This window comes from Apteryx mantelli, chromosome 37, assembly GCF_036417845.1.
Source record: "Apteryx mantelli isolate bAptMan1 chromosome 37, bAptMan1.hap1, whole genome shotgun sequence".
Classification (NCBI taxonomy): domain Eukaryota; kingdom Metazoa; phylum Chordata; class Aves; order Apterygiformes; family Apterygidae; genus Apteryx; species Apteryx mantelli.
Genome location: NC_090014.1, coordinates 559,349 through 579,912, shown reverse-complemented (window position 1 = coordinate 579,912; position 20,564 = coordinate 559,349). Strand labels below are relative to the sequence as shown.

Here is a 20,564-nt window from a genome sequence, read left to right as displayed (position 1 = left end):
CTCCCACATCCCCCCCAGGTACCCCATATCCCCCCAAATACCCCCCAGGTACTCCATATCCCACCGGACACCCCACATCCCCCCTGTTACAGCCCCCGATACCCCACGATTCCCCCTTCCCCCTAATATTCCACATCTCCCTCACAATATCCCACTCCCGTTGGTCCTGAGTGAGTATTTGGGGTCGCTGGGGGGAATATGGAGATTTTGAGGTCAATGGGGGCGTATGGGGGGTCCCTGGTGCCTGCCGGGGGTCAGCACGGCCACGGGGCTGCCCCCTAACCGCTGCGTCTCCTTTAAGGCGAAGCCGCCGCCACCGCGTGTCCCTGGGTGGCCGCCGTAGGCAGCGTGGCCACGTGACCCAAACAGAGCGTCCGCGCGAGCCCCGCCGCTTCCGGCGCCGGGTGGACGCCGCGGGGCGGAGGGAGACAGGCCTGGGGGCGCCGGTAACCGCGGCCGGGCCGCGACCGGGGCCGGGGCCGGGGCCGGGGCCGGGGCCGGGGCCGGGGCCTAGGGGCGGGACCCCGGGGCGGGGCAGGGCGTCCCGGCGGGGCGGGGCGGAGGGTTCCCGGTCGCGGCGGCGCCCGGTAACGGCGGCGCCTCGCCTCGCCTCCCCGCAGCGGAGCGGAGCGGGACGGAGCGGAGCGCGCCATGGAGTGCACGGCGCTGGAGACCCTCGTCGAGATGGGCTTCCCGCAGCACCGAGCGTAAGGCGTGGTCCCCGCCTCCCCCGCGGCCCCGGTGTCCCCAGTGGCGCGGGCGCCGCTCATGGCGTGCTGTGCTCTTGCAGGGAGAAGGCCTTGGCGCTCACCGGGAACCAGGGCATCGAGCCGGCAATGGACTGGTGCGTGGCCCCGCCGCCCCGGCCCCGCCGCCCCCGCGGCGCCCCGTGACGCTGCTCCCTCCCCGCAGGCTCGTGGCCCATGAGAACGACCCCGACCTGGACGAGCCCTACGAGGAGCCGCTGCCGCCGCGGGGCCCCGTCCCGGGCGCGGAGCCCGCAGCCCCCGCCGGCACCGGCAGAGGAGGTGGGTGCTGCCAGCGGCGGTGGCGGCGGCGCAGGGCGAGCCCGCTCCTGGCGCCCGCTGACGGTGCCCAACCCCGGCAGGTACCGGCGGAGACGGCGCGCCCGAGGAGGACGGCAAGCAGCCGCTGTCTGAGGAGGAGAGGAAGGAGCAGACCAAGAGGTCGGAGAGGCCCCAGTTCCCCCTCGTGGCCAGGCGCCCCCTGTGCGGGGCGGGATGGGGCTGGGGGGGGGTCCCACCCCGTGGGGGGGGGGGGTCCCACCCCAAGCCAGGCCCTGGGAGGGGTGACCTGTGGTGGGGGGCAGCTGGGGCCGGCCCAGTCCCCCAGGGTCGCTGCCTCCGGGGTGTCCAGCCCTGCCTGGCACCTGCAGAATGATGGAGCTGATCGCCCAGAAGCAGCGGGAACGCGAGGAGCGGGAGAAGCGGGAGACGATCGAGCGGGAGAAGCAGCGGCGGAAGCAAGGCCAGGAGTTGTCTCTCATCCGGCAGCGGCTGCAGGAGGAGGAGATGAAGAAGCTGGCGGAGCAGCGGCGCCGGGAGAAGATGGAGGAGAAGCTGGCCAAGTGAGGCAGCGGCGGAGGGAGGAGGTTGGCGGTGGTGGTGGCGGGGGGGGCCTGCGCGGCCAGGCCCCTCCCGGCAGCCGCGGGGTGGTGGGGGCAGTGCGGCGAGCCCCAGCCCTCTCTCCGTCCCGGCTCCCTTCTCCCGCAGGCAGCGGGTCCGTGAGAAGATCGAGCGGGACAAGGCGGAGCGCGCCAAGAAGGTGAGTGGTGGCTGGGAGCCAGGGTGGCGGCGAGGTCTCCCCGTGCCCGGCCCCAGCTCCGGCCCTTCCCTCCGCAGTTTGGCGCGGGCAGCGGCACGCAGGGCTCTGCCGAGCCGCCGGCGGCCCCTGTCGTGCCCTCGTCCCCCAGCCAGGAGCCCCCCACCAAGCGGGAGTACAACCAGTGCCGGATCCAGGTAGGGGAGCAGCCGGGTGGGGGGGGGCTCCCGGCGCTGGGGGGGGGCCGCTGCCCGCTCACGCCCCGGGGCCGCAGGTGCGGCTGCTGGACGGGACATCGCTGACGCAGACCTTCAAGGCGAAGGAGCAGCTGGCGGCCGTGCGGCTCTACGTGGAGCTGAACCGCAAGGACGGCGAGGAGCCCTTCAGCCTGCTCACCACCTTCCCCCGCCGCGTCTTCACTGAGGAGGACATGGAGAAGCCCCTGCAGGAGCTGGGTACGGGGCGCCGGGGGGGTTTGGGGGGCCGCAGGGGCTGGCGCTGGCTCAGCCCCGCTCTGTCCCCGCAGGTTTGGTGCCTTCCGCTGTGCTCATCGTGGCCAAGAAGTGCAACAGCTGAAGGCGGCGACCGGAGCCTGCCCCAGCCCCGGACCCCGTCCTGCGGCCCCCAGGGGCTGCGCATGGCTCCCCCGGCTCCACCGGGAAATAAACGTTCCCTGTTCCCCGCGGCTGCTGCCTCTCCTTGGCCCCTCGTGCCCTGGGGCCCCCCAGGCGGCCCGGCCACTGGTGCCGCCGCTCTTTAATGCCAGAGCGTCGCTGGGAAGCTCCAGCCGTGTGGCCCAGGGGTTCTCGGCACAAGGAGACTGGGTTGGGGGGGTACAGGGAGCCCCAGAGCTGCCTACCCCCACAGCACAGCTCCCCGGCCCCGGGAGGGACCAGGCTGGAGCCTCCCCCTGTGCTCCAGGGCAGGGCCATTCCTGCAGGAAATCCTGCCCTTTCCCCACCGGCCAGTGCTTGGTTTTGGCTGCAGCGCTGTGTTTTGGCGCAGTGCAACGGGGCAGCTGGGGGCTGGTTCCATCCAGGGAAGCGATCCGGTGCCCAAGATGCCCTTGCGGCTCCCGTGTCCTCCCTGTTCACCAGCTGGGACCCTCTGGCAACAGCCGGTTCCCACCCCCAGGAAGAGCTGGTCCCATGGGACAGAAGTGCACGGATGCGGTAGATATACGGAAACGCTTTATTTGGCCACTCCAGAGCTGTGGCGAGCGCAGGGCCGACGCAGCCGTGTGGTGATGGTCGCAGTGGAGGCTCCTGGTGCGGAGCCTTGGCCCTCGGTGCCTGCCCTCGGTGTTGGTGTGGTGGCGGTGGCTCCGGCGCCGTTCCGGCTCTGGCAGCGGCGTTCTGGCTCTGGCGACCCTCAGGGGAGCTTGCGCTGCTGCTTGCCCACAGGGTCCACGAGGATGACGACGCCCCAGCCGGCGACGCCTGGGCGGGGCCAGGGCGCCCGGCAGAGGTGAGACCCCCCCCCTGTGGCTGCCCCCACGCCGGGGGCCTGTTGCCAAGGCGATTCCCCCCATCCCAGCAGCCCCGTTGCCATGGCGATGCCCCCATCCCAGTGGCTGGTTGCCATGGTGATGCCCCCCAGTCCAATGGCTCTGTTCTCATGGAGATTCCCCCCTCCTGCCCCATTGCCATGGCAGTGCACCCTCCCCCGTCCCGTTGCCCTGGCGATGCCCCCTGGTCCCGGAACCCCGTCGCCATGGCGATGCCCCCCCCGGTCCGGGGCCCCCGCTGTGGCACTCACTGAGGGCAAAGGTGATCTGGGCGATGGCGCCCATGGAGGGAGGGATGCCGCGCTTCATGCTCTGCCGCGGGCCCTGGTAGATCCAGAGCCCGGCAAGGAGCAGCCCGACGCCGCTGAGGACGCGACAGCTCCAGCAGCCGCCGAACAGCGGCTTCGGCGGCGCCGCGCCCGCCTCGGCGCCCGGAGTCATGGCGGCGCCCCGCGGAGGAAGTGACGTGTCGGAAGCGCGGGGAGCGCCGGTCCGCCCCGTCACCGGCCCGTGCGCAACCGGCGCCGACCCTGCCCCGGGGGCGGAGCGGCTCCTAAACCCCCTGATTTTGCCCCATCGCCGTGCCCGGCGGGGGGGGCAGGTCCGGCCGGAGGCGCCCGCGAGACCCGGTGAGTTTATTGCGGGGCGGTCACGGGGCGCCCGGCGCCGCCCTCACTTCCTCCAGGGCACCGGCCGCCGCGCCACGTTCTCGTTGGTCTCCGCCGCCTCCCGCAGTGCCGCCATCACCAGCTCGTTGTGGAGCCGCCGCTGGGCCAGGACCTGCGGACTCCCCTCGGGCAGGGCCTGGGGGCCGGGGCCGGGTGAGGGCGGCCGCCGAGCCCCGGCCCCCCGCCCCGGCCCTGGGCCCGGTTTCTCCCTACCTTGAGCTTGTCCTGCCGGCGCTGCTCGCCCGCGCCCACGGCGAGCCAGAGCAGGAGGCCGAGCCCAACGGGGACGGCGCCCCGCGCCAGGGCCCGGCCCCACAGCCGCAGCGTCTCCATTGCGCGGCGCGGCTAGAGCGGCGCTTCCTGCCGAGGAGAGGGAGGGGTGAGGTCCTCCGCGCCTACCATAGAGTGCATGGCACTCTGTCGCGGCCGTTAACCATAGAGTTGGCACGCTGGCCTTGTCCGTGCTGGCACTGCCACTGAGAGCCTTTGTGTGTGTCCATCCAGTTCAGCCCCATTCCCGGTTGCCCAGGCCAGGCTGGGCCCCCACCCCCCCGCCATGGGGCTAATTAGGGGCCGAGGACCCCCCCCCCCCGGCTTTGGGGGCTGCCCCCCTCCCAGGAGAAGCCCGTGGGGCAAGAACAGAGCAACCAGACCAGGCTGCAGGGTGCTCAGCAGCTTTATTTACTGACCTGCAGCTGCTCAGGAGCCCCATTTCCCCCCCCCCCCCCAACAGCAGCTGTCCCTGGAGTGTGTCCTTGTCCCCGCACTGCTGACACTGGAGTGTCCTTGTCCCTGCACTGGTGACACCAGAGGGTCTCACAGCACCACTGGCTAAGCCCCTGCAGCCTAGGGTGCTGCATTTTTCCCCTGCTCAGCCTCCCACTGGTTTCTCCACCGTGTAGACATAGTACGGGACCCCCCCGGGGACCCCCAGTTCCTGCACGCTCACCCCAGCCATCCCCACCCGCTCCAGGAAGGGCACCCTGGCATCTGGGTCCTCGTCCGAGAACTGCAGGAGCCGCCCGCCAGGCTGCAGGGCCCGGAGGCACTCAGCCACTAGCCGCCCTGCGCGGCCAGGCCCTGCTGGGCACCGCAGCAGCGCGTCACAAGTGCCCTTGTCCAGGATCAGGCGGAGCGAGGCTGGGGCGAAGCCCCCCCTGGCCAGGTCAGTGGCATCCCCCAGGCACAGGCGGACATGGGACCGGGGGTGCCGGGGCGGGGGTGCCATGCAGAGCAGGCGCTGCAGGGCTGCCAGGGCTGCAGGCGCTGCGTCCAGGCAGCACACATGCACAGGGTGCGGGCAGTCCCGGTAGAGCCCCAGGCCCAGCGCTGAGGTTCCACAGCCCACGTCCAGCACCCGGGCGGCCCCAGGGCCCTGCAGCAGGGGCAGCAGCAGCCCCGCCACCGCCTCATACCCGAAGAACCACTCGAAGTGGCCTACGGCTCCGGCGTGCTCCCGCTGGGCGTAGAAACGGTCCCAGGCGCTGGGCTGCTCCATGGCCCCCAGCAGGTCACCTGCGGGGAGCAGAGGGGAGCCTGGAACGCGGTGGTCTCGTCCCGGGGCCCCGCTGAGCATTGAAACGGGGCCAGGGGGAGGCAAGGAGCCCTATGGGGGGACTAAGCCAGAGCAGGGCAATGCCCGGTGCACGGCTGGAGCACTCCGCTATAGGGCTGGCAGCCGTAGAGGGATGGGGCCCGGCCCCCTCCCGTGCAGGCCCGGGGCCACCCACCTGCGGCAGAGCAGAGCTGCCGGGCCGCCCCGCCCCGGGGCACCATCGCCCTCCCCCTCCCGGCGGGATCCGGGGCACCGGGCCGGGGCGCAGCGCGTTTATTGGCGGCGGCGTCGTCCTCGGGCGGCTCCTGCGGAAGGAAGGAGGCAGCGATGAGACTGGGGCGGCGACCGGAGCGGCCCGGCGGCGGCCTCGGCCGCGTGTCCCGGCGCGCGAGGATAGGACCGGCGGAGGGAGGCCGCAGGCACCGAAGACTTCGCGCCGGGCGTTGCTCTGCCTCCGCACATCACGGGCCCGGGCACCGCGCCGCCCGGGCCCGCCAAGAACGGGAGGCGCCCCGGAATCCCGCCCGGTACCGCGGAGCCCCCGGTCCGACCCCCTCAGCCCCCCGCAGGTACGGGCCGCCGCCGCCGTGCGAGATCCCGGTACCGCCTCCTCCCCGCCTCCAGCGCAGCAACCCGCCGCTGCTCACCTCCACCCCGCAATGGCTGCGTGCCGGCCGCGCGGCGGCTTTTATAGCTGGGAGGTGGCAGGCGCGTGGCGATTCGCCGAGGGGCGGCCAATCAGGGGCAGCTGCGCGCGCGGCAGCCAATGGCAGCTCCAGGCTGGAATTCGAAAGGCCGCGCCAGCGCGCCCCGCAAGGCGGTGCGGGGAGTTACTGCTGCTGCCTGGAAGCGCCTCTTGACCTGGCCGGAAGTGGTTCTGTGTGTGAGTGTGTGCGTGCGCGCGGGGCGCCATGGGGACCGGAGGAAAGATCAACCGGCCCCGGACGGTGACTGGGGCGGGGCCCGGCCTGGGGAGGGGGGAAGCTGGGGGCGGGGGGGGGTCTCCTGGCCCCGGGGCTTCCTTCGCCCCGCGTCCGGGCCTGGGGCTAGCCCGAGGGGCGGCGTCCGCGGGGCCGGGACTGCCCGCGTGCTAATGGCGTCTCATCTTCTTCCAGGAGCTGAAGAAGAAGCTCTTCAAGCGGCGCCGCGTCCTGGGCAGGGAGAAGCGGAAGAAGCGGCGGATCGTGGGGGCGGTGGTGGACGAGGGGCTCATCACTGTCCACCACCTGCGGAAGCGCCTGTGAGTGACTGCGGTGGCGGGATGGGGTGGCCCAGGCCCCTCGAGCAGCGGCGCGGGGTAACCGCTCTTCTCGCGGCAGGTCGAGCCCCCGGGCCAACATCACCCTCTCGGGGAAGAAGCGGCGGAAGCTGCTGAAGCGGCTCCAGCACGCTGCGAAGGAGAAGGCGGCCATGCAAGGTAACTGTCCCTGCTGCGGGAATAATTTGTTTTTCTGTTGCATTTCTTTGTGCTGCGTGTCGATTTGTTCGCTTACCAGCTTGGATCGCGTCTGCCTGTGGCTCTAGAGTGCCTATGAGAGGGGTCTCTAACCTGTCGCCTTTTCTCCATCTCAGTCGACGCTGCCCCGAAGCTGGCAGAGACGAATAAAGCTGCTAGGTCTTGTCGGAAGAGGCGAAAATTGGGTGTCTCCGAGGATGTGGAGATGATGGACTTAGAGGCAGTTTCTGAAGTGAGGAGCTGAATCCTTTCCAAAACCTGGACTTTGCTGCTCCTGCACCACCCCCCACTGTGTTGCGACGGGTGGGGGGAATGAGGGTGCCGTGTTCGCCTCCCGGCCGGTGCTGGGTTCACTCCATGCCGGACGTGGAGCAACAGGCTCCTGCTGGGCATCTGCAGGCTGATGTGACAGACAACCTTCCAGGATGGGCTGTGAAATAAAGGATGCAGGGGAGGCTCTCGGTGTCTGGCTCGTCCACTGTGGGGAGCAGTGGGGCTGCTGGGGGGGTGAGGACCCGTGGGGCTGGGCTGAGTGGACCCTGGGGGGTGTGTGTGTGTGTGTGTGTGGGGGGGGTGCGTGAGACAGATTTAGCGGGGGCATGGGGGGGGGTGGTGGCAGAATGTTGCTGCCCCGGAGCCTTCGTTCGCTGCCGCGGGGTGGGCAGACGCCCGCCCCCCCCCCCCCCCAATCTAGCGGGGGTGCGGGTTGGGGGGAGACACAGACGGGGGGGGGGCCGGAACGTTGCTGCTGCGGAACCTTCGTGTGCGGCCGCGGAGCGGCGGAGGGAGGCGCGCAGATGCAGCGCGCATGCGCGGAGGCGGCGGCGGCGGTTCCTCCTGGCGCTGGCCCCGGTAGCGGTACCGGCCTCGGCCCGCTCCCGCCCCGCCATGTCCGCCCTGTGCGACCCCCCCGGCGCCGCCAGCCCGCCCCGGCCGCCGCTCAGGTACCGCGGGGCCCCGGGCCGGGACGCGACCCTCCCCCGGTCTCCCCCCCCGGGACCCACCGCCCCCAAGGCCCCCCGACCCCGAGATCTGCCACCTCCGGGACCCCCCCACGGTCCCTCCCCGGGACACCCCCGGCCCCGGGGCTCGCCCCGTGGTCCCTCCCCTCACCCCCCCCCCGGCTGGGTCTCTCCCGTTGGAGCCTCCCGCGGCCCTTCCAGAACTCCCTCAGCACAGGCCCTCCCCCCCCCCCATGAACCCCTCCCGGGCCTCCTAGCGCCTCCGGGCCCCCCTGCCCTGGGTGGGGGCTGTCCCAAGTCCCCGCCGCAGTCTGGAGGCCTATGGGGACCCCCCCCCGGCCGGGCCTGACAGCCTCTCCCTGCCCGGCAGCTCCCAGGAGCTGGCGCAGGAGATCAAGGCGTTCCTGAGTGGCGTGGACCCTGTGCATGGCACCAAGCTGACGCTGAAGGAGCACGCCCGCTGCGCCATCCTGCTGCTGCGGAGCCTGCCGCCTGCCCGGCACGCCGTGCTGGAGCACCTGCGCGCCGTCTTCGACGAGCACGTCTGCACCCACCTCCTGGAGCGGGAGAGTGGTGAGGCAGGGCTGGGGGCAGCCGCCGGACGGGCCCCGGGGCCCAGCCTGGACGACGTGGTGCAGGAGGTGCAGCATGTGCTCTCGGACTTCGTGCGGGCCAACCCCAAGGCCTGGGCGCCCGTCGTCTCCGCCTGGTCCATCGACCTCATGGGGCAGCTGAGCAGCAAGTACGCCGGGCGCCATGGCGTGCCCCACGCCTCCAGCCTCAACGAGCTGCTGCAGCTGTGGATGTCCTGCAAGGCCACGCGCACCCTCATGGACATCTACACCCAGTGCCTCTCCTCCATGATCAGCACCTGCCCCGACGCCTGCGTGGACGCCTTGCTGGACACCTCGGTGCAGCACTCCCCCCACTTCGACTGGGTGGTAGCCCACATTGGCTCCTCCTTCCCCAACACCATCATCAGCCGCGTCCTCTCCTGCGGCCTCAAGGACTTCTGCGTGCATGGGGCGGCCCCCGTGGACCTGCTCTTCCCCACCGCTGCCGACAAGCGGGTGCCCAAGATCGCCTCTGTTGTGGGCATCCTGGGCCACTTGGCCTCGCGCCACTCGGGCAGCATCAAGCAGGAGCTGCTGCGCATGTTCCACGAGAGCCTGGGCCCCATGCGGGACCAGCACCAGAAGGCCACGGTGCCGTTCCTGCTCCAGCTGGCTGTGATGTCGCCCATGCTGCTGGGCACCATCTCCTCGGAGCTCGTGGACTCCCTCAAGCCCAGCGTCCTCAACCAGCTGCACCAGCACTTTGCCTCACTGCCCCGCGAGGACCTGGAGAACATGGTGAGCATCGTGGTGCACCTCATCTGCCAGACCTCGGCCGGGGCCTACCGCATCCTCCAGTTCCTGGTGAACACGGCCATGCCAGCCTCCGTCATCACCACGCCAGGGCTGGCCGTGCACGACAGCGTTCGCGAAGCCTGCGACCGCATCATCCAGCTGCTGCTGCTCAACCTGCAGAAGCTGGTGTACAACCGGGGTGCGCCCAGCCTGGGAGATGCCCCGCCGCGCCCCGTGCCCTTCCTGGACGAGCTCAAGGGCCACGTGCGGGAGCTGTGCGTGGAGACACTACGTCTGGAGCGCAAGCGCTTCCTGTGGCAGCACCAGCTGCTGGGCCTCCTGGCCGTCTACTGCGCGCCCAACTGTGCCACCGATGCCCTCTTCTACCTCCTGACGCTGGCCCACAGCCAGGAGGAGCTGGGCTTGGCCACGCAGCTCTACGCCGTCCTCAGTTCCTGCATGACCGACCTGCTCCCGGCCACAGTGAAGAAGTGCGTGTGCCAGATCCATGCTGGTGGCCTACCGGAGCAGCACGTGGTCCAGCTCTTCCACAACCTGGCCCTCATCGTGCAGTGGGAGGGCGAGGGCCCGGCCTCCATGAGCACGCAGCTGGGCGCTGTCCTCTCCCACCACCTCCACGATCTGGGGCAGCTGCTGCTGCACCGCAGCCCCGAGGTGGCGGAGGCCGCCTCCCTGCTGCTCTCTGTCTGCCCCATGCCCCGCGCCGTCCGCCCGGCTCACCTCCTCGTCATCGTCCGCTCCGCCGTGCACCAGTTCTTCCTCGTGCTGCGCCGGCAGAGCCCCACCAGCCTCAGCTACAGCAGCCGGCTGCTGGCGCGCCTCAGTGGCACCTCGCCTGCCGCCACCAAGGCCGTGCTGCAGCAGCTGGTGGAGGGAGCCCTGCACCGGGGCAACGCCGAGCTCTTTGGGGGCCTGGGGGAGGCCCCCAGCGGTGATGAGGCTGGGCTGGAGGGGGCCCGGGTCTCCCTGCTGGACACCAACCGCCGCTTCACGGCCGCCGTCAATTTTTCAGGCAGCGTGTGGTCGGTGTTCCACGCCGGGGTGATCGGGCGGGGGCTGAAGCCGGTGGCGGCGGCGGGCGGGCGAGCGCCGGAGGAGCTGGCGCACAACGCCCAGAGCTTCCTCAGCCTGCTGCTGCGGTGCTGCCGGGGCGGGCGCTACGGCCCGGCCGAGGCCCCCGTCCCGCCGGCAGCGGGCATCAGCCCCGAGGCGGCCAAGGCAGTAGCGGTGGTCCTGGTGGAGAGCGTGTGCCCAGACGTGACGGGCAGTGAGCTGTGCTGGCCGCCTGAGGAGCACACCCGCAGCACTGTGGAGCGCGACCTGCAGATCTGCCGCCGCTTCCGCGACAACCCCCTGCTCTTCCCGCTGCTGCGGCTGGTGGCGGCCGGGCGGCCGGCACTCTGCTACTGCTCCGTGCTGCTCCGTGGGCTCCTGGCCACCCTCATGGCTCACTGGGAGGCCTCCCGCGAGAGCGACACCACCGGCTCCCCCTGGCACCTCCAGGCCTCCTGTGCCCTGGTGGCCTGCATGGCTGAGGGCTCCCTGCTGCCCCCGGTGCTGGGCAACATGCATGAGATCTTCCACCAGCTGGCCCCCTTCGAGGTCCACCTGCTGCTCCTCAGCGTCTGGGACTACATGCGCGACAACAGCCCCCTGCCGCAGAAATTCACCTTCCAGGCCGACCGTGGGCTCTTCTTCCGGGACTTCTCCCGGGATGGCGACGTGGGGAAGTACCTGGCTGTGCTGCACAGCGTCCTGCACAAGAACATCGACCGCCTCGGCCTGCTGGCTGGCCGCTTCCGCACCTAGCCCCTGCCCGATGGCTGCCTGCACCCCATCCCTCCTGTCTCCTGGCATTTTCTTCAGCCTTTTCTACAGACTGAACGTTGGACTCGGCGCAGAGCAGCAGTGCGGCTGGACCTGGTGCTCTTCCCCTGGCTTTTGGGCTGCTGTGGAGCAGGACTTTGCTCCCCTTGTGGGACGACTGAGAGCCATGGGCTTTTCCATGCCTCCATGGCGGGACCAGTCACCGGTGAGGGCCGCGGACTCGGAGGCATCGTGGTGCTCCCCCGAGGCTGGAAAGCCCCACGCCGCTGGGGGTGAGGACGCTCTCTGGCACCTCTCCCCTCTCTGTGCTGCGGCTGAGGCGGAGGTGAGGTGGTCCTGGCCCGGGGCCACGTGGCTCGGGGGTCTGGGGGCTGTGGCCGCCGAGGGGGCCTGGCTCCCCCAACCCTTTTCTAAATAAAGAGCAGAAGAGAGCGGCGAGCCGTGGCATCTGGGGGTCAGGCTGGCGGGGCCCCGGCCGCCCTCACTTGTCCCGTGGGCAAGCGGAGCCGCAGCGGAGCTGCCCTGGCACCCTGCTGCGGCAGGAGGTGGCCGAGGGGCTGGGCCGGGGGGGAGCTGGGGGCATCCCACTGCCTCCCAGGGGAGCCATGGGATCCGGGTGATTCCTGGGAGTGCCGGGGAGGGTCCCGGTGCTTCCTGGGGGAGCTGGGGGGGTCCCGGTGCTTCCTGAGGGAACCAGGGGGTCCTGGTGCTTCCCAGGGGTCCTGGGGGGGGGGGTCCTGGTGCTTCCCGGTGCTGCCTGGCCCCCCACTCCTGCTCTCCCGCAGGCTCCATGGGTCCGCAGGGATGGGGGGGGGGGACAGGGGAACCGGCCTGGGCCGGGTGCCGCTGCTTTGCCCAGTTCATTTTTACACCAATAAAGCCCATTTTTGTGTCATTTCGCGGCCTGTCGATCCAGCTGTCAACCTGTCTGTCGCTGTCAGCCTGCCCGTCACCGCCTTGGCCGGTGGTAGTTCCCCCCCCCCGCTCCCCTCCCTGTCAATCATCGCCCACCCCCCCGTCAGTCTCCCAGCCGGACCCGTCAATCAGCTCTCGCGCCCTCCCCTCCCGTCAATCACGCCCAGCCGGGCCAATTACGGCGCGCTCATCCCCTCTGGGCACGCCCCCTTCGCTGTCCATCACGGTTTCCGGATGCCCCCGGCGGGATGGTCATGCGCATGCGCAAGAGGAGGGGGTGCGGCCCCCCCTTCCCCACCCCCAGTCTTCAGCGCATGCGCCCGGGCAGCAGGGACCGGCCTCCGTAAGGGGGCGTGGCTCCCGGCGCGCGGCGGCCAATCAGGGGCGAGCTCGCGGCCCGAACGTTCGTTCCGGTCTGGCGGCGGCAGCGGAGACGGCGGGAGCGGGAGGATGTTTTATCATGTGGGTGGCGGCGGCGCGCGGGGGCGGCTGGGACCGGGGGGGTTGTGGCGAGCTCCCGGGGACTCCCGGTTTGGGGGGGGTTATCCAGGGGTCCCGCTGATCCGGGGGGAGCTGTTCCCGGTCCCTGTGTCGTGTCCCGTCCCCCCCCGCAGATCTCCCTGGAGCACGAGATCCTCCTGCACCCGCGGTACTTCGGGCCCAACCTGCTCAACACCGTCAAGCAGAAGCTCTTCACCGAGGTGGAAGGAACGTGCACGGGCAAGTGAGTGCGGGGGGAGCGGGGGTCCCGCCCGCCCCCGGGGCGCTCTGACCCCCTGCACGCCCCTCTCCCCGCAGGTACGGCTTCGTCATTGCCGTCACCACCATCGACAACATCGGTGCTGGCGTCATCCAGCCAGGACGCGGCTTTGTCCTTTACCCTGTCAAGTACAAGGCCATCGTCTTCCGTCCCTTCAAGGGAGAGGTGGTGGATGCTGTGGTGACGCAAGTGAACAAGGTGATGGGGGGGGCAGACCCCCAGCGCCGGGCTGGACTGGGAGGAACCGCCAAAATCGGCATGTCTCCGGGGGAGACATCGTCAGCTCCCCTTGCCTCTGCCCTGCTGCTGATGGAGCTGCCTTCCCTCTCTAGGTGGGGCTCTTCACGGAGATTGGCCCCATGTCCTGCTTCATCTCCCGCCATGTAAGTGCTGGGGCAAGGCACGGTCCCCTCAGTCCCCCGGCTCTGAGCAGAGGGAGCACGGGGGCACCCGTCCGCAGCAGGGACGAGGCGAATCTGGGGGCTCGCGAGTCCTTCCTGACTCCTCGTCTCTTCTCAGTCCATCCCCTCCGAGATGGAGTTCGACCCCAACTCCAACCCTCCCTGCTACAAGACGGTAGATGAGGTGTGTGCTCGGCTGCAGTGGGGAGATGGAGCCCTGGGCACCGTCGCGAGGGAGCCGTGGGGTCTGGGGCCTCCTGGGGTGACTCCTCGTCTGTTCTGCCCCCTCCTGAAAAGCTCTTTGGGCTCTGGGGTGGGGTGGAAGCACCCGTCACTGGTGTTTCGGTACTCGGCTTCGCTCAGTCTCTTCCTGTGCTCGCGAGGGAGCTGGGATGGGGGTGGAGGGTGCTCTCGCTCCCAACTCTTCCCCGGCTCTGATCCCAGCCCTGTGTATTCCCAGGACATTGTGATCCAGCAGGACGACGAGATCCGCCTGAAGATCGTGGGGACACGGGTGGATAAGAATGACATCGTGAGTGCCGCAGGCAGCGCCGGTGGGGCTCCCCGCCGCAATGGGGGGCTGGGAATGGGTGGGGGCTCTGGCTTTGCATGCGCGGGGGGGCTTCCCGCAACTGCAGATAGACGGCTCCTGGTTTCCTCCGCCTGGAAACAGCCCAGCGTGCGGGTGCCGCTGGGCTCTGAGGGGCGCGGGGTGGCTGGCGGAGCCTCCTCTGCTTGCTGCAGTGTCCGCAGGTCTGTTTCTCTCCCAGTTTGCCATCGGCTCCCTCATGGACGACTACCTGGGTGAGTCCCGCAGCCACTGTGCCATGTCGCCTGGGGGGAGTGTGGTTCCCATGGGCACCCAGCTGGGTCTGTGAGCGCTGCTGGGGCACTCCTGCCCTGTCCTGGGGAATGGCTCGTGGGAGGGAGCGGGCTGGGCCGTGGGGTGCCAGCTGCTCTGGGCTTCACCTCCTTCTTCCTGCACCTCCTTCAGGTCTCGTGAGCTGAAGCGTGACCATTCTCTGAGCGGTGGCTGGGCCCCAAGGCGATGGGCCCTCTGCTGCCTCCCGTGCCACACTGGTGAGACGCGCGTGGCAGTGCCCAGCGGAGGGGAGGAGCAGAGCCAAGGGTGCCTGATGACCGGCCTGTCTTCCCTTTGCTCTTTAACTGTTTCCCAATAAAAGATTCTTTATTTTTTAACAAAGCGGCCTTCTGTTTTAACGGCCAGCTTCTGCTGGAGGAGTGCGCAGTTGAGCACGGCCCATTGGAGCCTGTGTTGCGGCCCCGGGAGGGGAGCGGCGGGGCCGCGGGAGGGGAGCGGCCTGGGGCACGGTCCGGGGCACCAGACGGTAACGGGAGCGGGAGGGGGGCCTACAAGAAGCGTCGGCGCTTTAAGACGCCTAGTCCGTTTTAATGCGGTGAGCGTAGTGCGCTTGCGTGAGGTATGGGGCGTGTCCGCGGCGACGTTCCTCCCTCCCCCGTGACGTTGCACGGAAGCATCTCTTCCCGGTCGTTCCGCAGTCTCGCTTTACGGCTCGCGTGCCTCAAGTGCTGCACGTCGGCTCGGCTGCCAGCACTTCGGGGCTTTACGGCTGCGCGCGCTTCCTTCTCTCTCTCTCTCCGCTCGCCAAGATGGCCGTAGCCGGGGTGAGCGCGGCGGCTCCGCGCCGCATCCGCCGCCATCCGCCGCTGCCCGGAGGCCCCGGCGCCGCCGCGACGGGCTGCGGGTGGGGGCGCGGCGCGGGCGGGGCTGGAGCCGGGCGCGGGGCTCGGGGGCTGCGCCGGGGAGGCGGCCCGGGGGACCGGGGCGGGGGGGGGGGAGCGCGCCTGGAGGGGCGGCGCAGGCCGGGGGGTCCCGGTGGGGGCGACCGGGCCGGGCGGGCAGCGGCGTCTAGGGGGCTCCGTGCTGGGCCGCGCTGGGGCGACGTGGCGGGGAAGGCGCGGGGCAGCGGTGGCCCGGTCCGGTCCGTCACGGCCCGCCGCTGCCCCGCAGACTCTCTACACCTATCCCGAGAACTGGCGGGCCTTCAAAGCCCTCATCGCCGCCCAGTACAGCGGCGCCAAGATCAGGGTCCTCTCCAGCCCGCCCCACTTCCACTTCGGCCAGACCAACAAGACCCCCGAGTTCCTGAAGAAGTTCCCCGTGGGGAAGGTGAGTGTCGGCGGTGGGGGTCAGCCTGCGTCTGGCCCCGCGCCCCCGGGGGAGCCGGGGGGGGGCCGTGCTTCGGCTGCTCTGCTGCCAGTGGTGCCGTCTCTCTTCCCAGGTGCCGGCCTTCGAGGGCGATGACGGTTTCTGTGTGTTTGAGAGTAACGCCATTGCGTATTATGGTAATCGCTGGCTTCTTTGTTCTGGGCTTGGGGGCGCACCCGGGGGGGGCAGTCAGGGTGAGGAGCCTCTCATGGGCCCCTCTGGTCTCCTTGCCAGTGTTATACCCCCTTTGCGCATCCTGCTGCGGCTGCTGTTTTTCGGGGTTGGTTCTTTCTATCTTTTCTCTTCTGTTTTGGATGGGGAAGCGTCCTCTCCTTGATGAGGTCAGGAACAGGAACCGCTCTCAAGTGGGGCGTGGTGCTGCAGGTTCCCTGGGGGGATGCATAGCACAGTCCTGCCTCGTCGCTGCTGGGCGGGGGGGGTCCTTGCGGCTGCTGGGCCCTGACGGACTGCGGGTTTTTGCTTTCAGTCAGTAACGATGAGCTGCGAGGCGCCACCAAGGAGACAGCTGCCGAGATTGTCCAGTGGGTGAACTTCGCCGACAGCGACATTGTTCCCCCTGCCAGCACCTGGGTGTTCCCAACGCTTGGCATCATGCACTACAACAAGCAGGTCAGCGCGTGGCGGGCGCCTTTGCTGCCCACTGCTTGGGAGGCCAGGTGGTGGCCCTGCTTCCCCAAGGGCACTGAGGAGACTGCAGGCTCACAGCTTCTGCTGCCGAGTGTGGAAGCCTCCCTCGTTTGGGAACTGTTGCTCCCCGGACCTGCTGCATCTGCAGGGAGGCAGATCTGGGGCAAGGGCAGAACTATTTTCACAAATGTGGCCTGAGGAGAGGCAGCAGTTGGCTGCGTGGTATCTCTGCACCCCTGTCCCTCTCCGTTGTGCACCGCTTGTTAGAAAACGTCAGTTTTTTCCTCTTGCAACGGCTGTTGAGGGGGCCACCAGGTTCCTCCAGCTGGCCCAGGGGTCTGTGGAGCTCTTGTATCCCTGGGGCAGCAAGTACTGTGCCGTCTGCCAGGGCGGGCGTACTTGACCCGTCCTTCCCAGGGATGGACTGGAGCTGGGATCACGGGGATCCCTTCTCCAGCCTAGCTTTGAAGGAGACCACCCAAGAGGTGCTGCTGGCTCCTCGTTAACTCCCGGGACTTTGCGCATTAAGGCTGGATGCGGCTGCTGGCATTGTGGGACAGAAAGAGAGAAACTGTGGTATTTGGGACTCTCTAAACGCTGTGGCTCGCAGCCTGCAGCTGCAGCCTCCTGGCTTTGCTGGGCTGCCGCATGCCGGGGCAGCAGCTGGGCTTCGCTGATCACGCAGGAAACGCAACAGGATCTCCAGAAAGGTTGTGAGGCCTGTCGTTTGTGATCTGGAGAAAGAGGAAGGGTCAGGGTCCCCTGTTCATGGGGAGCTGTTCCCTTGATGACAGCGTTTTAAGATACCTTGTTTACAGCTGGCCCAGCACTGGTCAGTGATGCCTCTTCTAGCACTGGGGCTCTGCGCTGATCTCTGGGAGAGGAGGGTTCGGAATGAGCAGGTCGCATCCACCCTGCGTGCAGGGGGAGCAGGCATCTGCCCGTGCCCCTGGTGGGGCTTGACTGTTGCTCTGTGCCTCCCCAGGCCACGGAGTTTGCAAAGGAGGAAGTGAAGCGGGTCCTGGGGATTCTGGATTGCCACCTGAAAACCCAGACGTTCCTGGTGGGAGAGCGCATCTCGCTGGCTGACATCACGGTGGTGTGCACCCTCCTGTGGCTCTACAAGCAGGTGGGAAGCCTGGCGCGGGGAGCCTGGCTGGACGCCCCACGCTGGGGCTCGGTCGGGCTGTGGCCGACACTGCGTGTTGGAGGCCCTGCTGTGCCGAGGGGCTGTGTCGATTCCGCCTCCACGTTCCTAATCCCGCTTCCCATGCTGCAGGTGCTGGAACCGGCTTTCCGGCAACCCTACGTGAATGTCAACCGCTGGTTCGTGACCTGCCTCAACCAGCCGCAGTTCAAGGCTGTGCTGGGTGATGTGAAGCTCTGCGAGAAGATGGCTCAGTTTGACGGTGAGGGGAGGGCCCTTGGCCTTGCGTGTGGGGATCCGTGTCCCGGTGCCAGTGGGTCCCTGCCTGATCCGTGGGCATCTGGGAGATGGCCTGGAGATGGCCATGGCATGTGGAAGGCAGGGCCCTGCTTCCCACTGGCGGCTGGGCGGTCTCAGCCCCCCTAGCAAGGGCAGCCCTGCTGGGCCCGTGCTCTCCGTTCGCTATGGCAGCGCTCTGTGTCGGAGTGGCCGCGGCTGGAGGGCGGGTGGAGAGGACACCTCTTCACGCCGGAGGTTGTGGCAGCTACTGCCTGAGGCACTGGAGAGGGGTCCTGGCTTCAGTCCCATCTCTCGGGCCCAGCAGCTCCTGCTCCGGAGGCAGGATGGTCCCAGGCTTCGCTGGTGTGAGCGGAGGGCCGAGGTCTGGTACCGCTGGGGAACTGGTTGTTCTGTTCTCTGTGGGAACCCCCCCGCTCTTCCTTAGGGTCAGATACAGGGGGAGAGGGGAACTGACTGCCCTTGTCCTGGCCGCAGCCAAGAAATTTGCTGAGAACCAGCCCAAGAAAGACACCCCCAAGAAGGAGAAGCCAACCAAGGAAGAAAAGAAGCAGGAGAAGAAGGAAGAGAAGAAGCCAGCTCCTGAGGAAGAGCTGGATGAGTGTGACCAGGCCCTGGCTGCTGAGCCCAAATCCAAGGATCCTTTTGCACACCTGCCCAAGAGGTGAGGGCCCTGCGCGGGGTGCCGCTGCTGCAGAGGGAAGCGAGGGCTCTGTCCTGGTGCAGGTGGAGCCTGGGGAGGCTCCCCGGCGTCCCTCCGCTGCACGGACTGTGGAGCTGCCTGTGTCTCCGCTTCCCCCTCTGCTGCGGCTGGCCTCTTTGGGCCGGCCGCCACCAGCACTTGTTTGTGCCAGAGACAGTGGGGATGCAGCCAGCCCCCTCCCTGCGATGGGCTGGTTGGAAAAGGGCAAAGCTGCTTTTCCAACACAGTGAGGGGGAGGGGAGGCGGAGCGAGGCTGGGCGCTCCGCATCTCTGCTTCCAGCGAGGCTGGAGTCCCTCGGCTCTGGCAGCCCCTGCCTGAAACCCGAGCTGCTGGCAGCCCTGGCTGTCCTGTCTCCTCTGGCCACCAGAGAGCAGCCTCTGGGTGCGGGTGCGGGCCCGGGTCGTGTCCCACGCCCCGCTGGGCAGGCGGCAAGGCGCCGGGAGAGGGCGTGCGGGTGAGCACGGCGCTCTGCGCTCGGTGCTGGAAGGTCCCTGCCTGAGAGCTGTGCTCTGCCGCAGTCCCTTCATCATGGACGAGTTCAAGCGGAAGTACTCTAACGAAGACACGCTGACTGTGGCCCTGCCCCACTTCTGGGAGCACTTTGACAAGGAGGGCTGGTCCATTTGGTATGCGGAGTACCGCTTCCCTGAGGAGCTGACCCAGACCTTCATGAGCTGTAACCTCATCACAGGTGAGACCGCTGCACTGCTCCCTTCCTGGGGCTCGTTGCCTCGGGCGCTGCCGGACACATCCCCACTGACTGCTGCTCCTCTTTCCCAGGCATGTTCCAGCGTCTGGACAAGCTGCGTAAAAACGCCTTTGCCAGCGTTATCCTCTTTGGTACCAACAATGACAGCAGCATCTCCGGTGTCTGGGTCTTCCGGGGCCAGGAGCTGGCCTTCCCGGTGAGTGTTCGCGCCTCCGGCATGCACGGTGCCGGGGGAGCAGTCCTGGCCCTGTGAGGTGTCTGCTCACCCTGGTTGTCACCTTCCGCCCACATGTGACCTGGAGCCACTTTGGGAGTCCCCTGGCTGTGCCAGGAGATGGTGATTGGCCTGTATTTGGGCTGTTCTCAGCCCTTTGTTGCTTTTGGGGTCTGTCTTTCCTTGTCCTGCCAAAATGAGAGAGATTGGGTCTTTGCACTGCAGCTTCTGCCTCTCGCTTTTGGGAGCAGCTGGGCCTGGGGCTAGGTGGAAACTGGGGAGCCAGGCGGTGCGAGAAGCTCGTCCCTCAGCCCGGGGAGAGGGGGTGGGCTGGAGGGCCAGGGCTTACGCCTGCCTTTTTGCGGTGCTGACCTCTCCTGCAACCTCTGTTCCAGCTGAGTCCGGACTGGCAGGTGGATTACGAGTCCTACACCTGGAGGAAGCTGGACAGTGACAGCGAGGAGTGCAAGACGCTGGTCAAGGAGTATTTCATGTGGGAGGGAGACTTCAAGCATGTTGGCAAATCCTTCAACCAGGGCAAGATCTTCAAATGAGGGTGCTGCTGTGTGCAGCACTGCACGGACTGATAGCGGAGGGGGAGGCCGGGTGGCCAGAGCGCTCCCAGGCTGCTGGGAGCTGGTATCGGAGTTGGGGACTGGGACAAACATCTGTGACCTGAACAAAAATAAAACCCCAGATGTGCTAGTACCCAGGCTCTGTTGTCCGTGAGCAGGCGGGTGGATGGCACTGGAAGACCTGGGGGTCCCTGCTTGTGCTGAATCTCTTCCGGGCGGAGAAGTGACCAAGCCAAGACCCCTTGTGGGGCAGGGAGGCTTGTGCTGGCTGGGCCTCGCTCCCTGGCATGGTAAGCGCAGGGCAGGGGGTTTCTGGCACTCTTCTTCCAGGAGTTGAGGCTTGTGACAGTGCTCTGTCCCTTGTCCTGGTGGGGCTCACCCCTGTGGCGACCTGGTGCCCGTTTCCACTTAGACTGCGGCGTCAGTGCCGCGCCGTGTCCCTCACGGGTGGAGGGGGGCACAGCCAACACTCCTCTGGCCTCCTGGTTGCAGCACGAGCAGCTCTTGCCACCCTTGGCAAAACCTGCTGCTTTGGCCCTTCCCTCCCTAGCAGCCCGCCTGGGTGAGGCTGGAAGGGCTGCACCTCTGACAACCACCTCTGACAACCACCTCTGACAACCACCTCTGACAACCACCTCTGACAACCACCTCTGACAACCACCTCTGACGCAGCGGGGGCCAGATCAGTGCTTCACCGGGGAGGATGTTTGTGCTCTGGCCTCTGCCCCCTCATGCTGATAAGGCTTCGCTGCGTCACCGCGGGGCGCAGGGGGGCTGGTCCAGCTCGCCGCCGGCCTTGTACCTGCATCCCTGGGCTTTCCTGGGGGAGCCTGCGAGGTGAGTCAGGGCAGGCTGGCCTGGCGCCCGGCGCGCTGT

At 68.5% G+C, this 20,564-nt stretch overlaps 6 protein-coding genes and 1 non-coding gene across 8 annotated transcripts; 5 read left to right on the top strand and 2 right to left on the bottom strand.

Annotated features, from left to right (window-relative positions):
- Positions 1–380: 380 nt before the first annotated feature.
- On the top strand, positions 381–2,467 carry UBXN1 (UBX domain protein 1). The gene is made up of 10 exons (XM_067314782.1): positions 381–446; positions 621–707; positions 791–844; positions 913–1,028; positions 1,109–1,187; positions 1,397–1,588; positions 1,734–1,785; positions 1,863–1,979; positions 2,057–2,237; positions 2,309–2,467. Exons 2-10 carry the CDS (start codon positions 652–654, stop codon positions 2,356–2,358), a joined length of 897 nt encoding a protein of 298 aa, XP_067170883.1. The 5' UTR covers positions 381–446; positions 621–651; the 3' UTR covers positions 2,359–2,467.
- Positions 2,468–4,298: 1,831 nt separating this feature from the next.
- Positions 4,299–6,068, bottom strand: CSKMT (citrate synthase lysine methyltransferase). The gene is made up of 2 exons (XM_067314810.1): positions 5,688–6,068; positions 4,299–5,472 (listed from the first exon to the last, which is right to left on the bottom strand). The coding sequence occupies exons 1-2, from the start codon at positions 5,731–5,733 to the stop codon at positions 4,829–4,831; spliced, it is 690 nt and encodes a 229-aa protein (XP_067170911.1). The 5' UTR covers positions 5,734–6,068; the 3' UTR covers positions 4,299–4,828.
- LOC136995108 (small nucleolar RNA SNORA57) lies at positions 5,886–6,020 on the bottom strand. The gene has a single exon (XR_010886755.1). It is a non-coding gene; the product is annotated as a small nucleolar RNA SNORA57 (small nucleolar RNA).
- An 84-nt stretch (positions 6,069–6,152) lies between the features above and the next one.
- Positions 6,153–7,427, top strand: C37H11orf98 (chromosome 37 C11orf98 homolog). Of its 2 annotated transcripts, none has more exons than XM_013951088.2 (4): positions 6,153–6,395; positions 6,628–6,752; positions 6,832–6,929; positions 7,085–7,427. In XM_013951088.2, the coding sequence occupies exons 1-4, from the start codon at positions 6,279–6,281 to the stop codon at positions 7,210–7,212; spliced, it is 468 nt and encodes a 155-aa protein (XP_013806542.1). In that variant the 5' UTR covers positions 6,153–6,278; the 3' UTR covers positions 7,213–7,427. The 2 variants fall into 2 exon arrangements, with proteins under 2 accessions (XP_013806542.1, XP_013806543.1); XM_013951089.1 differs by having other exon boundaries at positions 6,378–6,459.
- Positions 7,428–7,724: 297 nt separating this feature from the next.
- INTS5 (integrator complex subunit 5) lies at positions 7,725–11,558 on the top strand. Its single transcript, XM_067314824.1, has 2 exons — positions 7,725–7,912; positions 8,301–11,558. The coding sequence occupies exons 1-2, from the start codon at positions 7,857–7,859 to the stop codon at positions 11,107–11,109; spliced, it is 2,865 nt and encodes a 954-aa protein (XP_067170925.1). The 5' UTR covers positions 7,725–7,856; the 3' UTR covers positions 11,110–11,558.
- An 851-nt stretch (positions 11,559–12,409) lies between these two features.
- On the top strand, positions 12,410–14,407 carry POLR2G (RNA polymerase II subunit G). The gene is made up of 8 exons (XM_013951084.2): positions 12,410–12,504; positions 12,657–12,766; positions 12,841–13,000; positions 13,135–13,185; positions 13,322–13,387; positions 13,664–13,735; positions 13,974–14,007; positions 14,198–14,407. The coding sequence occupies exons 1-8, from the start codon at positions 12,493–12,495 to the stop codon at positions 14,209–14,211; spliced, it is 519 nt and encodes a 172-aa protein (XP_013806538.1). The 5' UTR covers positions 12,410–12,492; the 3' UTR covers positions 14,212–14,407.
- A 359-nt stretch (positions 14,408–14,766) lies between these two features.
- EEF1G (eukaryotic translation elongation factor 1 gamma) lies at positions 14,767–19,821 on the top strand. Its single transcript, XM_013951092.2, has 10 exons — positions 14,767–14,850; positions 15,197–15,355; positions 15,468–15,531; positions 15,882–16,024; positions 17,028–17,171; positions 17,322–17,451; positions 17,964–18,150; positions 18,709–18,881; positions 18,971–19,095; positions 19,509–19,821. Exons 1-10 carry the CDS (start codon positions 14,836–14,838, stop codon positions 19,665–19,667), a joined length of 1,299 nt encoding a protein of 432 aa, XP_013806546.1. The 5' UTR covers positions 14,767–14,835; the 3' UTR covers positions 19,668–19,821.
- The last annotated feature ends 743 nt before the right edge of the window (positions 19,822–20,564 follow it).

Coding starts and splice junctions, on each gene's coding strand:
- UBXN1 (XM_067314782.1), top strand. CDS start 652: ATGGAGTGCACGGCGCTGGAGACCCTCGTCGAGATGGGCTTCCCGCAG. Junction 845..912: donor ATCGAGCCGGCAATGGACTG/GTGCGTGGCCCC, acceptor CCCTCCCCGCAG/GCTCGTGGCCCATGAGAACG. Junction 1,589..1,733: donor ATGGAGGAGAAGCTGGCCAA/GTGAGGCAGCGG, acceptor CTTCTCCCGCAG/GCAGCGGGTCCGTGAGAAGA.
- CSKMT (XM_067314810.1), bottom strand. CDS start 5,733: ATGGTGCCCCGGGGCGGGGCGGCCCGGCAGCTCTGCTCTGCCGCAG. Junction 5,473..5,687: donor GCAGCTCTGCTCTGCCGCAG/GTGGGTGGCCCC, acceptor TGCTCCCCGCAG/GTGACCTGCTGGGGGCCATG.
- C37H11orf98 (XM_013951088.2), top strand. CDS start 6,279: ATGGCAGCTCCAGGCTGGAATTCGAAAGGCCGCGCCAGCGCGCCCCGC. Junction 6,753..6,831: donor CACCACCTGCGGAAGCGCCT/GTGAGTGACTGC, acceptor TTCTCGCGGCAG/GTCGAGCCCCCGGGCCAACA. Junction 6,930..7,084: donor GGAGAAGGCGGCCATGCAAG/GTAACTGTCCCT, acceptor TCTCCATCTCAG/TCGACGCTGCCCCGAAGCTG.
- INTS5 (XM_067314824.1), top strand. CDS start 7,857: ATGTCCGCCCTGTGCGACCCCCCCGGCGCCGCCAGCCCGCCCCGGCCG. Junction 7,913..8,300: donor CCGCCCCGGCCGCCGCTCAG/GTACCGCGGGGC, acceptor CCTGCCCGGCAG/CTCCCAGGAGCTGGCGCAGG.
- POLR2G (XM_013951084.2), top strand. Junction 13,186..13,321: donor CCTGCTTCATCTCCCGCCAT/GTAAGTGCTGGG, acceptor GTCTCTTCTCAG/TCCATCCCCTCCGAGATGGA. Junction 13,736..13,973: donor GGGTGGATAAGAATGACATC/GTGAGTGCCGCA, acceptor TTTCTCTCCCAG/TTTGCCATCGGCTCCCTCAT.
- EEF1G (XM_013951092.2), top strand. Junction 15,356..15,467: donor AGAAGTTCCCCGTGGGGAAG/GTGAGTGTCGGC, acceptor CTCTCTTCCCAG/GTGCCGGCCTTCGAGGGCGA. Junction 19,096..19,508: donor GCCAGGAGCTGGCCTTCCCG/GTGAGTGTTCGC, acceptor CCTCTGTTCCAG/CTGAGTCCGGACTGGCAGGT.